The sequence below is a fragment of the Phyllobates terribilis genome, unplaced genomic scaffold (genome assembly GCF_046119375.1).
Source record: "Phyllobates terribilis strain yellow unplaced genomic scaffold, ASM4611937v1 Scaffold_4__5_contigs__length_816908805, whole genome shotgun sequence".
NCBI lineage: Eukaryota > Metazoa > Chordata > Amphibia > Anura > Dendrobatidae > Phyllobates > Phyllobates terribilis.
In genome coordinates, this window is record NW_027362764.1 from 496,995,672 (window position 1) to 497,010,782 (window position 15,111).

General features: G+C 45.5%; 1 protein-coding gene across 1 annotated transcript in view; it reads right to left on the bottom strand.

Annotated features, from left to right (window-relative positions):
* GFOD1 (Gfo/Idh/MocA-like oxidoreductase domain containing 1) overlaps window positions 1-14,421 on the bottom strand; it is a 73,178-nt gene extending 58,757 nt beyond the window's left edge. The window contains exon 1 of the mRNA XM_073678787.1: window positions 13,820-14,421. Coding sequence (XP_073534888.1) covers window positions 13,820-14,072 — 253 coding nt within the window. The 5' untranslated portion in view covers window positions 14,073-14,421. The remainder of the gene's footprint in view (window positions 1-13,819) is intronic.
* Between the last annotated feature and the right edge of the window lie 690 nt (window positions 14,422-15,111).

Genomic DNA, 15,111 nt, shown 5'->3' on the forward strand with positions numbered 1-15,111 from the left:
CAGCACAGATTCATCTCACTGCCTCACTACTGAGCATGTACATAAAGTGCAGCACAGATTCATCTCACTGCCTCACTACTGAGCATGTACATAAAGTGGAGCAGATTCATCTCACTGCCTCACTACTGAGCGTGTACATAAAGTGCAGCACAGATTCATCTCACTGCCTGAATACTGAGCGTGTACATAAAGTGCAGCACAGATTCATCTCACTGCCTTACTACTGAGCATGTACATAAAGTGGAGCAGATTCATCTCACTGCCTCACTACTGAGCGTGTACATAAAGTGCAGCACAGATTCATCTCACTGCCTCACTACTGAGCATGTACATAAAGTGCAGCACAGATTCATCTCACTACTGAGCATGTACATAAAGTGGAGCAGATTCATCTCACTGCCTCACTACTGAGCGTGTACATAAAGTGCAGCACAGATTCATCTCACTGCCTCACTACTGAGCGTGTACATAAAGTGCAGCACAGATTCATCTCAATGCCTCACTTCTGAGCATGTACATAAAGTGCAGCACAGATTCATCTCACTGCCTCACTACTGAGCATGTACATAAAGTGCAGCACAGATTCATCTCACTGCCTCACTGCTGAGCATGTACATAAAGTGCAGCACAGATTCATCTCACTGCCTCACTACTGAGCGTGTACATAAAGTGCAGCACAGATTCATCTCACTGCCTCACTACTGAGCATGTACATAAAGTGCAGCACAGATTCATCTCACTGCCTCACTACTGAGCGTGTACATAAAGTGCAGCACAGATTCATCTCACTGCCTCACTACTGAGCATGTACATAAAGTGCAGCACAGATTCATCTCACTACTGAGCATGTACATAAAGAGCAGCACAGATTCATCTCACTGCCTCTCTACTGAGCATGTACATAAAGTGCAGCACAGATTCATCTCACTGCCTCACTACTAAGCATGTACATAAAGTGCAGCACAGATTCATCTCACTGCCTCACTACTGAGCGTGTACATAAAGTGCAGCACAGATTCATCTCACTGCCTCGCTACTGAGCATGTACATAAAGTGCTGCACAGATTCATCTCACTGCCTCACTACTGAGCATTTACATAAAGTGTAGCACAGATTCATCTCACTGCCTCACTACTGAGCATGTACATAAAGTGGAGCACAGATTCATCTCACTGCCTCACTACTGAGCATGTACATAAAGTGGAGCACAGATTCATCTCACTGCCTCACTACTGAGCATGTACATAAAGTGGAGCACAGATTCATCTCACTGCCTCACTACTGAGAATGTACATAAAGTGCAGCACAGATTCATCTCACTGCCTCACTACTGAGCATGTAAATAGAGTGCAGCACAGATTCATCTCACTGCCTCACTACTGAGCATGTACATAAAGTGTAGCACAGATTCATCTCACTGCCTCACTACTGAGCATGTACATAAAGTGCAGCACAGATTCATCTCACTGCCTCACTATTGAGCATGTACATAAAGTGCAGCACAGATTCATCTCACTGCCTCACTACTGAGCATGTACATAAAGTGCAGCACAGATTCATCTCACTGCCTTACTACTGAGTATGTACATAAAGTGCAGCACAGATTCATCTCACTGCCTCACTACTGAGCATGTACATAAAGTGGAGCACAGATTTATCTCACTGCCTCACTACTGAGCATGTACATAAAGTGCAGCACAGATTCATCTCACTGCCTCACTACTGAGCGTGTACATAAAGTGCAGCACAGATTCATCTCACTGCCTCACTACTGAGCGTGTACATAAAGTGGATAACAGATTCATCTCACTGCCTCACTACTGAGCGTGTACATAAAGTGCAGCACAGATTCATCTCATTGCCTCACTACTGAGTATGTACATAAAGTGCAGCACAGATTCATCTCATTGCCTCACTACTAAGAGTGTACATAAAGTGCAGCACAGATTCATCTCACTGCCTCACTACTGAGTATGTACATAAAGTGCAGCACAGATTCATCTCACTGCCTCACTATTGAGCATGTACATAAAGTGGAGCATAGATTCATCTCACTGCCTCACTACTGAGCATGTACATAAAGTGCAGCACAGATTCATCTCACTGCCTCACTACTGAGCATGTACATAAAGTGCTTCATCTCACTGCCTCACTACTAAGCGTGTACATAAAGTGCAGCACAGATTCATCTCACTGCCTCACTACTGAGAATGTACATAAAGTGCAGCACAGATTCATCTCACTGCCTCACTACTGAGCATGTACATAAATGCAGCACAGATTCATCTCACTGCCTCACTACTGAGCATGTACATAAAGTGCAGCACAGATTCATCTCACTGCCTCACTACTGAGCATGTACATAAAGTGCAGCACAGATTCATCTCACTGCCTTACTACTGAGCATGTACATAAAGTGCAGCACAGATTCATCTCACTGCCTCACTACTAAGCGTGTACATAAAGAGCAGCACAGATTCATCTCACTGCCTCACTACTGAGCGTGTACATAAAGTGCAGCAGATTCATCTCACTGCCTCACTACTGAGCATGTACATAAAGTGCAGCACAGATTCATCTCACTGCCTCACTACTGAGCATGTACATAAAGTGGAGCATAGATTCATCTCACTGCCTCACTACTGAGCATGTACATAAAGTGCAGCACAGATTCATCTCACTGCCTCACTACTAAGCGTGTACATAAAGTGCTTCATCTCACTGCCTCACTACTAAGCGTGTACATAAAGTGCAGCACAGATTCATCTCACTGCCTCACTACTGAGAATGTACATAAAGTGCAGTACAGATTCATCTCACTGCCTCACTACTGAGCATGTACATAAAGTGCAGCACAGATTCATCTCACTGCCTCACTACTGAGCGTGTACATAAAGTGCAGCACAGATTCATCTCACTACTGAGCATGTACATAAAGTGTAGCACAGATTCATCTCACTGCCTCACTACTGAGCATGTACATAAAGTGCAGCACAGATTCATCTCACTGGCTCACTACTGAGCATGTACATAAAGTGCAGCACAGATTCATCTCACTGCCTCACTACTGAGCATGTACATAAAGTGCAGCACAGATTCATCTCACTGCCTCACTACTGAGCATGTACATAAAGTGCAGCACAGATTCATCTCACTGCCTCACTACTGAGAATGAACATAAAGTGCAGCACAGATTCATCTCACTGCCTCACTACTGAGCATGTACATAAAGTGGAGCACAGATTCATCTCACTGCCTCACAACTGAGCATGTACATAAAGTGGATCACAGATTCATCTCACTGCCTCACTACTGAGCGTGTACATAAAGTGCAGTACAGATTCATCTCATTGCCTCACTACTGAGTATGTACATAAAGTGCAGCACAGATTCATCTCACTGCCTCACTACTGAGCGTGTACATAAAGTGCAGCACAGATTCATCTCAATGCCTCACTACTAAGCATGTACATAAAGTGCAACACAGATTCATCTCACTGCCTCACTACTGAGTATGTACATAAAGTGCAGCACAGATTCATCTCACTGCCTCACTACTGAGCATGTACATAAAGTGGAGCATAGATTCATCTCACTGCCTCACTACTGAGCATGTACATAAAGTGCAGCACAGATTCATCTCACTGCCTCACTACTAAGCGTGTACATAAAGTGCTTCATCTCACTGCCTCACTACTAAGAGTGTACATAAAGTGCAGCACAGATTCATCTCATTGCCTCACTACTGAGAATGTACATAAAGTGCAGCACAGATTCATCTCACTGCCTCACTACTGAGCATGTACATAAAGTGCAGCACAGATTCATCTCACTGCCTTACTACTGAGCATGTACATAAAGTGCAGCACAGATTCATCTCACTGCCTCACTACTAAGCGTGTGCATAAAGAGCAGCACAGATTCATCTCACTGCCTCACTACTGAGCGTGTACATAAAGTGCAGCACAGATTCATCTCACTGCTTCACTACTGAGCATTTACATAAAGTGCAGCACAGATTCATCTCACTGCCTCACTATTGAGCATGTACATAAAGTGCAGCACAGATTCATCTCACTGCCTCACTACTGAGCATGTACATAAAGTGCAGCACAGATTCATCTCACTGCCTCACTACTGAGCATGTACATAAAGTGCAGCACAGATTCATCTCACTGCCTCACTACTGAGCATGTACATAAAGTGCAGCACAGATTCATCTCACTGCCTCACTACTGAGCATGTACATAAAGTGCAGCACAGATTCATCTCACTGCCTCACTACTGAGCATGTACATAAAGTGGAGCACAGATTCATCTCACTGCCTCACTACTGAGCATGTACATAAAGTGCAGCACAGATTCATCTCACTGCCTCACTACTGAGCATGTACATAAAGTGCAGCACAGATTTATCTCACTGCCTCATTACTGCCGACTCCACAGCCCTGTATTAGAGTATCATATAAGCTGCAACGATTATATATGCTGTATTTTGAATAGAGTAAGGAATATTCCCATTTCAACGCCTAAAGATTCAGCAAATTCAAGTATCATTAACCTACAAATCCATCAGCAGAATACAGCAATTCATTGTCTGGACACATTAGGCTAATTTCATTTGCATAAAACACTTGGAATTACTATGCACTTACATTTGTATTACACATAATAGTGTTTCGCTATTAGGTACAGTATTTATTAATTTTTTCATATGATGGCAAATTAAAGTTTTGTTTTTCCTTCCTATTCTGGTCACTCAGATTTAATTCATCCTCATCTCTCATAGTATAGCTGCATGTGGGATGTTCTGTGACTCCTTCGGTTCTATGGTATCTGGTGTATGTATATAAACGAAAGTAAGTCCAGCTCCTCCCCTCGGGAAAGTACCAGGGTGACTCCTAAGCAGGACGCTTGCATTTCAAGACCAGCGGCCGGGTCTGCTGGGCAACGCATCCCAGTGGTGATATGATGGCGCGCTCCCTTTTGACGCTTCGTTGCATCTCTGGACGCTGAGCCTGAATCTTCCAGGGCCGCGGGATTGCGGCGCTAGCGGTTTAGGTGCATATTAAGGTATCTGGGTTTTTATTGGATGAGCAAATGTGGCGCTCCTGAGGGTTCAGTCACCACAGGGGTACTGCACCTCAGCTCGAGGTGTGGTATCTCCTCTTCCAGGTAAGGATGGAGCACTTCTCAGGACCCTACTTCACCATTCAACACTACACCACTCCTGTCCTGTAGGGGGCCTAAATGCACCAGGGTGCTGCCCCAGCCCGGGATATAGGAGATGGGGGGGAACCAAAGATAGGGGGAACCATGTAGTGGGTGGAGGACACACTTACAGGAAGCACTTATAGCAACATATAAAACCAACAGCCATCTTAAGTTCAAGGTCTTTGATTGTGATCTTCATCAGTGATAGTGGTCTCCATCTCTGATTGTGGGCACCCACCAGAGTTCACCTACAGGCCTCATCCGACTGAAGATACACGGTCCTCGTTCTCTGGCCTTGAGACGAGGAGCGGGTCAGAGTTAATCACTGCCTCTACCCGGTCAAGGTCCCTACCTAAGAAGGCCTGGAGGGGAGTAGAGGAGACAAGCTCCACAGGCAAAAGGATCCCAGGGGGATACGGACGGAGCGGCACACGCCACCTGTATTTCTTACTCTGGCCTAGCAGGGGGATTCCTGCTGCAATAGGGGTGACCGGCCCTCGATATCTGACTCTGTTACTTCACGTCTCTGTCAGAAAAGCCCGGAGGCTTAGTGGATCCCAGGAGGGATACGGACGGAGCGGCATACGCCACCTGTACCTCTCTACCTGCGTTCATCCAGTGGGACCCGGCCTTATACCTAGTTCTAACCACGCAAACAGTCAAGTGGAGACTTAGTGGGAGAACTCACCTAGGAGAGGAACACACACACCAGAAGGGTCTCGACAGGTGCTCCTGATCTATCTGGAAAGTGCTGGACCCCCTTCCTGGTGGCCGCAGTACACAGCGAGGAGCAGAGGGAAGCTTTGCGGCTAAAGTTCATCTGAATGTTAGTAAAAACCCTGGATGACTTCACACCCCGCTTCAGCCTGTTATTTACTGCGTGGCACTGCACCCACCATCCTTCCTCACACTGCCCTGAGGCCTGCGGGGAGCCGTCCCATCTTAGCTGTCCGTAACACCGGCCTCAGTGGACTGAGACAGCGCTGGTGTCCATCACCGGAAACCGTAGGTGGCGTAGTCGGAAAATTACCACTCAACCCTGAAAGCCCATTAAATCTTTTATGTGACCGCCCTGGGCACGGACCGGGTCCGGGCCACGACTGCAACCCCCCCCCAACATCTGACCCGGCTCTGAGTAACCCCACTTCCCAGGGTGAGGGCTGTGAGCGTCACACAAACGCCTTCTGATGAAGCAGGATGCGAAACGTGTCAAGGGGCCTATGGTGACACATGAGTATTATTTGCATTAGGTGACAAGTTCACTGGTCCGATATTCTTTGAAGAGACATAACAGACTGGGAATCTTGTATGGGTATTTTTGGAGTATGATATAAACCTTATGCATTGGGCACTTAACTTTATATTTTCTATAAGGGATTTATAATATCCGGTGATGTCTTTCGGATTATTTGAAGATAAATTCCTTTATTAATATTGAAACATTCATAGAGCACATAATCAGTGTCTAGGTCAGGAACAAGAGTACAGCGTCCCCCCTAAATGAATATATCGCAAAGACTAAACATACACAGAAGGTGGAGCACTCCAAACAATCTCTACTACAAAAATGACCAACAGAGTAGCCATAACCACCAATAGAGTTGAAATATAGTTTATTGAACAAATATACAGTACAGACCAAAAGTTTGGACACACCTTCTCATTTAAAGATTTTTCTGTATTTTGATGACTATGAAAATTGTACATTCACACTGAAGGCATCAAAACTATGAATTAACACATGTGGAATTATATACTTAACAAAAAAGTGTGAAACAACTGAAAATATGTCTTATATTCTAGGTTCTTCAAAGTAGCCACCTTTTGCTTTGATGACTCATTTGCACACTCTTGGCATTCTCTTGATGAGCTTCAAGAGGTAGTCACCGGAAATGGTCTTCCAACAATCTTTAAGGAGTTCCCAGAGATGCTTAGCACTTGTTGGCCCTTTTGCCTTTACTCTGCGGTCCAGCTCACCCCAAACCATCTCGATTGGGTTCAGGTCTGGTGACTGGAGGCCAGGTCATCTGGCGTAGCACCCCATCACTCTCCTTCTTGGTCAAATAGCCCTTACACAGCCTGGAAGTGTGTTTGGGGTCATTGTCCTGTTGAAAAATAAATGATGGTCCAACTAAACGCAAACCGGATTGAATAGCATGCTGCTGCAAGATGCTGTGGTAGCCATGCTGGGTCAGTATGCCTTCAATTTTGAATAAATCCCTAACAGTGTCACCAGCAAAGGACCCCCACACCATCACACCTCCTCCTCCATGCTTCACGGTGGGAACCAGGCATGTAGAGTCCATCCGTTCACCTTTTCTGCGTCGCACAAAGACACGATGGTTGGAACCAAAGATCTCAAATTTGGACTCATCAGACCAAAGCACAGATTTCCACTGGTCTAATGTCCATTCCTTGTGTTCTTTAACCCAAACAAGTCTCTTCTGCTTGTTGCCTGTCCTTAGCACTGGTTTCCTAGCAGCTATTTTACCATGAAGGCCTGCTGCACAAAGTCTCTTCTTAACAGTTGCTGTAGAGATGTGTCTGCTGCTAGAACTCTGTGTGGCATTGACATGGTCTCTAATCTGAGCTGATGTTAACCTGCGACTTCTGAGGCTGGTGACTCGGATAAACTTATCCTCAGAAGCAGAGGTGACTCTTGGTCTTCCTTTCCTGGGGCGGTCCTCATGTGAGCCAGTTTCTTTGTAGCGCTTGATGATTTTTGCAACTGCACTTGGGGACACTTTCAAAGTTTGCCCAATTTTTCAGACTGACTGACCTTCATTTCTTAAAGTAATGATGGCCACTCGTTTTTCTTTACTTAGCTGCTTTTTTCTTGCCATAATACAAATTCTAACTGTCTATTCAGTAGGACTATCAGCTGTGTATCCACCAGACTTCTGCACAACACAACTGATGGTCCCAACCCCATTTATAAGTCAAGAAATCCCACTTATTAAACCTGACAGGGCACACCTGTGAAGTGAAAACCATTTCAGGTGACTACCTCTTGAAGCTCATCAAGAGAATGCCAAGAGTGTGCAAAGCAGTCATCAAAGCAAAAGGTGGCTACTTTGAAGAACCTAGAATATAAGACATATTTTCAGTTGTTTCACACTTTTTTGTTAAGTATATAATTCCACATGTGTTAATTCATAGTTTTGATGCCTTCAGTGTGAATGTACAATTTTCAAAGTCATAAAAATACAGAAAAATGTTTAAATGAGAAGGTGTGTCCAAACTTTTGGTCTGTACTGTATATGTATTATAAAAATTACCATTATATACGTATGAGTCTATCAAGGAGGAAAAAAATGGGGAGCATCAAAATCCAAAATACTATGCAATACTCAGCAAAACAACACCCATTGAAACAGTATAAGCCAACCATGTAGCATTACAGAACCCAAATAGGTCAAGTGGAGTAAAGTGATTAAAGATAGTGTTGCTTACCCATGATGAGGGAAGATAAAATGAGCCCACCACGCTGTCCCGACGCACGTTTCGCGTATAAGCTTTCTGAAGGGGAGGTGGCATGAATGTGTATTCATTACTACGTCTAACGCATGAGGAACTATAGATTTTTTCCCTTATGAGCATGTGTCATGATACAAGGTTTATTATAACAGAAATAAAGTCGCCATGAGACTTCCACACCAACAATACAAATTCCTATACAATGTCTAATTTTAAAGATCATCATTATGACATGTTTCTTGAAATAAGAGCAGTCAATGGCGTCAGTCAGTTTTGGCAGGGCTGTGGAGTCGGTAAGCTAAACCTCCGACTCCTCAATTTCCATGACTCTGACTCCACGACTCCCTCATACATGGCTCATGGTTAAGTGATAAATTTACTGTAGCACAGATTCATCTCAGCTAAAAGTCTAGACCCTTAGATCAGGAATAGGACAGACATTTATAGGACATTTCATAACTTTCCCAAATTCTTATGAAAAAATATTCCCCACAAACTGCATTGAACTATTGTACCCAATGTATTATATATTTTAGGAGTTGGAGTCTGTCCATTTTATACCGACTCCACCAAAATAGACACCGTCTCCAACTCCACAGCCCTGAGTTTTGGATCTGTAATAAGATGAATTCAGCACAGCGACAAGACTTATGTTATCAATTCACCTTGACACATATAACCGAGATTAACAGATATTTCAGAAAAAAAAGTTAATTATGTAAAGAGCCTTGAAAAAGATCTCACTGGGCAAGATATGGGACCAATGGAAACATTCAAAGCATCCTTACTGCATGCCTGGGCTTCCCAAATTACACCTGCATGGCACCACATTGGTGAAGAATATAGGACTGAATAATAAGAGTGATTTTATGACTCATGAAAACAACCTTTTCTACCACTACCACCACTAATACTACCAACACTACTACTACCACTACTACTACCACTAATACCACCACAACTACTACTATCACTACTACTATTATCACTACTACCACTAATACCGCTAATACTACCATTAATACCAATACTACAACCACTACTCCTATTATTATCACTACTACTACCACTACTACCCCCACTACTACTACCACCACTAGTACTACTACTATTACCACTACTACTATTACCATTACTACTACCACTAATACCACTAGTTCTACCACCACTACTACTACTAGCATTACTACTACCACTACTACTACTAGCATTACTATTACTACTAATACCACTAGTACTACCACCACTACTACTACTAGCATTACTACTACCACTAGTACTATTACTACCACTACTATTACCACTACTACTACCACCACTAGTACTACCACCACTACTACTACCACTAGTACTACTATTTCTACTACAAGAGAAGATTTATTTGGGATGGTTTTCATTAAATCTTTTGCCATGGAGAATAGTGGGCTGCACAACACAAGTGTTACATGTAACATAGAAATGACAATTAAGATGCTTAACAAATGTCAGGTCATTGCTACAATGCTAACTCTCCTCAGAATAGATTACAAAGTGTAACGTGTGGTAATGTATGAGCTGCTGATACGTGGCGTATTTACATTACTGACATTCATAAAGAGATTCTTCCACTACTTGAATAACGAGATTCTTACATGTAGTGCTCAGACAGCGCAGAAAGGGCCATATTTGGTCAAACTACTGAAATACCCAGACATGTACATCTGGCCTAAATGATAGCCATACACATTATTAAGCTAGGACTCTTTCACATAGCATTTTTTCCAACGTTCAGTGGCCTCATTAGGGCTTACATCCGAACCCCTCCCCCTGCAAAACGTGAGTCAAGCATATGCGCCGATGGGGCCATTGACTATAATGATGCCGTATACGCCTATTGGAAGTAGACAGCTAAACGTAGACTACTATGTCTTAATGTCCACCTCCAATAATCCAATATAATGCATCATTACAGTCAATGGCCCCATGGGCGCATACGCCCGAATTTGCAAGGGGCTCGGACATAAGCCCAATGGGGCCACTGAACATAGGAAAAAAAGCTATGTGAAAGAGCCCTACCCTGAACATGCAGAATCGACAGACCACCTCATTTGTTTGACCAACATTTCTTTGGCAGATTATGTTGGTAAGAAGGACTGAAAGAGTCTGGCAGCGGCATGTCCTCCTCCCCCATGGGAATCACATGCACGCTCGGCCAAATACATAAATGTCTACAGGGGAGATGGAAGGAGAAGCTGATGGACAAACAAACATTCAGCCGACAACTATTGAAGGTGTATCGCCATCTTAAAGTATACATCTATTTTCATAAGGAGAGCGATAATAGGGCAGGATTTTGCATTATAATTGTGTTTAAACTATTGAATTCAGGAATTTTGATGTCAGTGGGGCTGTCGGGGACATTGATATTGGTGGCCTATTATTACCATAGGTCATCAGTATTAGATCGGTGGGAGTCCAACACCCAACGCCACCACTGCTCAGCTGTCTGGAGCTCCAGCACAGTGTAGAGCGGGCACACCACACCTCCATACTCTGTGCAGCGGCTCTTCTCTGCTGCAGCTCAATTCCCATTGACTTTAATGGGAGCTAAGCGCCACTACCCAAGACTAATCACTAGAGCTGTGCTCTTCAAACTCGGTAGATTTCCAGACACTGAAGAAGAGGCTAACAGATGAGTTTTGGGGGTGGCAGGTAGCGAACACCCACCGATCTGATATTGAAGACTTATCTAAGTATAGGCCATAAATTGCAAAGTCCTGGTAAAGTCTTTTCCTGCAGCCCGGACTGGCAGAGGTCTATGCTGTGTGACGCCTATGACTAGGCTACATCCTGCAGACAGAGAGGGACGTTATTTAATGAAGTACAATTCGCAGCACAGACTCGGACTGGTATATGCTGCATATTGCCTAATACAGTGATTTTAAAAAATGATTATACTACAAAGTCTTTTCCATTGTCTTGTGAATCTGAAGGTATGCGGAAAGCATTTTCTTACTGTGTTCCTCATCAGTGACCACTGGATTGAAAACCAAGATCTATGGGCAATGGTATACTGTAAAAGTGCAGATGTTTTTTATTTCACTAAAATTGGGGATTCTTATGATGGTTCGTATCACAGGTGTGAATGGGGGTCATTTGCTTCACTTCATCTTACAAGATGTCCCTCATACACATATAGGCTCATGGGACCCAAAATTCCAGATATGACGTCCATTCTATTCTGCATATCGGACCCCATGCATGTGTGAACAGCTGTCATGCAAATAGTTTCCTATGTAAAAACATGAGCTGTATGATGAGGTGACGAGAGCCCCACACATGTATTGATCATCTCTTATTTACAAAGAATAAACCACAAAACACAATGGTTATATACACATCCATCCAAAGCAGTATTGTGTCTAGTCTGAGGATACAAGCTCCTTACACTGCGGACTATGCTCGCTGCTGTCATTGCCTGCCATGTGACAAGTGTCATCCCTACACGTGCCAGGAACTGTTCCAGACCCTGAATCTTATAGCTGCAGAGGTCTGGCAGATACTTTGATGGCTTTACCTTAACTCTTCCCATAAACCACTCAAACATACAGAGGACCAAAATGAAAAACTTGGACAAAGTAGTCGGCCAACCAGTAAACAGTATAATGGCCCCACATAGTCCTCCATACAGAATAATGGGCCCCACATAGTCCTCCATACAGAATAATAGGCCCCACATAGTCCTCCATACAGAATAATGGGCCCCAGAAAGTCCTCCATACAGAATAATGGGCCCCAAATAGTCCTACATACAGAATAATGGTCCCCAGAGAGTCCTCCATACAGAATAATGGGCCCCACATTGTCCTACATACAGAATAATGGGTCCCATAGTCCTCCATACAGAATAATGGGCCCCACATAGTCCTCCATACAGAATAATGGGCCCCACATAGTCCTCCATACAGAATAATGGGCCCCACATAGTCCTCCATACAGAATAATGGGCCCCACATAGTCCTACATACAGAATAATGGGTCCCATAGTCCTCCATACAGAATAATGGGCCCCACATAGTCCTCCATACAGAATAATGGGCCCCACATAGTCCTCCATACAGAATAATGGGCCCCACATAGTCCTCCATACAGAATAATGGGCCCCAGAAAGTCCTTCATACAGAATAATGGGCCCCACATAGTCCTACATACAGAATAATGGGCCCCACATAGTCCTCCATACAGAATAATGGGCCCCACATAGTCCTCCATACAGAATAATGGGCCCCAGAAAGTCCTTCATACAGAATAATGGGCCCCACATAGTCCTACATACAGAATAATGGGTCCCACATAGTCCTCCATACAGTATAATGGGCCCCACATAGTCCTCCATACAGAATAATGAGCCCCACATAGTGTTCCATACAGCATAATGGGCCCCACATAGTCCTCCATACAGAATAATGGGCCCCACATAGTCCTCCATACAGAATAATGGGCCCCACATAGTCCTCCATTACAGAATAATGGCCCCACATAGACCTCCATACAGAATAATGGGCCCCACATAGTCCTCCATACAGAATAATGGGCCCCACATAGTCCTCCATACAGAATAATGGGCCCCACATAGTCCTCCATACAGAATAATGGGCCCCACATAGTCCTCCATACAGAATAATGGCCCCACATAGTCCTCCATACAGAATAATGGGCCCCACATAGTCCTCCATACAGAATAATAGGCCCCACATAGTCCTCCATACAGAATAATGAGCCCCACATAGTCCTCCATACAGAATAATGGGCCCCACATAGGGTTTGCAGTTCTGGTGTCGAGGGCCAAATAAAACCACCCTACAGGCCAGATTTAGCCCACGGGCCAGAGTTTGCCGCATATGCCATAAATGAACCCAACACTGATGCAAGTCTAAAGAAGATACAAATCTCCCCTAAATGATTCCCAGTGCCATTTACATAATACTAAGGCCAATCTAATGGCAGGTAAATGCTGGGCATGTTTATGGCAGGCCCACATGCCTAGCAGGATGCCCATCAGGTTCCAGGCTGCAGGCACCACTGCTGTGGGCACATCCTGCCCTGTGGGCACAGGCAGACTCGTTGATGGGCATTATGTGGCACTCACCTAAGGTCTTGACCGCGATCTGCTTAGTGAGGGGAGGAGGCAGGTTGATGCACACCAGGTCCACGTCTTGGTGCAGTAAGACGTCGTCGATGCGGTTGGTATAGAAGGGCACACTCATCTCCTTGGCGAGCTCCTCGGCCTCCTCCTGCGTCCTGCCCCATAAAGCCTTCACCGAAAACCCCTCGTCTTTTAGTAAAGGGATGATCACCCTGGACGTCAGGCTGGTGCCGAACACCCCGACCCCGGGCAGCATGGTGGTCACACAATGGCAAGGGGCAGCAGGAAGCAGCAGAGGTTACAGGCGCAGGATGCCCAGTCCTGGAGGAGCAGGGATGCCTACTGGGTGCCCTCCTCACCTCGCAGGCTGCAGGGGCCAAGCTCTCTCCCCCATGTCCTGCTCATGCCGGTATCCTGCACACAGCCGGCCTGCCTCGCCTCTTCTCACCCAGGGACAGCGGAGAGGGCAGAGAGCAGCCTGCGGGCAGTGCCAGCGCCTCAGCTTGTGACACACAGCATGCCGGGCTGCCTCCTGCCATGATCGCAGGCTTCTCCTCTTCATTGCTGTGCGGCAGGGAGAGGGCGGAGACAGCTGCTGTCACCTACGGCCTGGGCTCGCCTGCAACGCCCTCTCCCGGGCGACACCCGCCAGTGGCTGAGGGCTCCTAGGGACCTCACTGCAGCCCATACATGAAAGGGTATGGCCAGTATGGAGGGGCTGTCAGGGGACCCCACTGTAGCCCATATATGTAAGGGCATGGCCAATATGGGGGGGCTGTCAGGGGACCTCACTGCAACCAATACATGTAAGGGTATGACCAGTATAGAGGGGCTCCCAGGGACCTCACTGCAACCAATACATGTAAGGGTATGACCAGTATAGAGGGGCTTCCAGGGACCTCACTGCAACCAATACATGTAAGGGCATGGCCAGTATGGAGGGGCTCCCAGGGAACCCCACTGCAGCCCATACATGTAAGGGTATGGCCAGTATGGAGGGGCTCCCAGGGTATCTCACTGCAGCCCATACATGTAAAGGCATGGCCAGTATGGAGGGGCTCCCAGGGGACCCCACTGCAACCAATACATGTAAGGGCATGGCCAGTATGGAGGGGCTCCCAGGGGACCTCACTGCAACCCACACATGTAAGGACATGGCCAGTAGGGAGGGGCTCACAGGAGACCTCACTGCAACCAATACATGTAAGGGCATGGCCAGTATGGAGGGGACCCCACTGCAACCAATACATGTAAGGGCATGGCCAGTATGGAGGAGCTCCCAGAGGACCTCACTG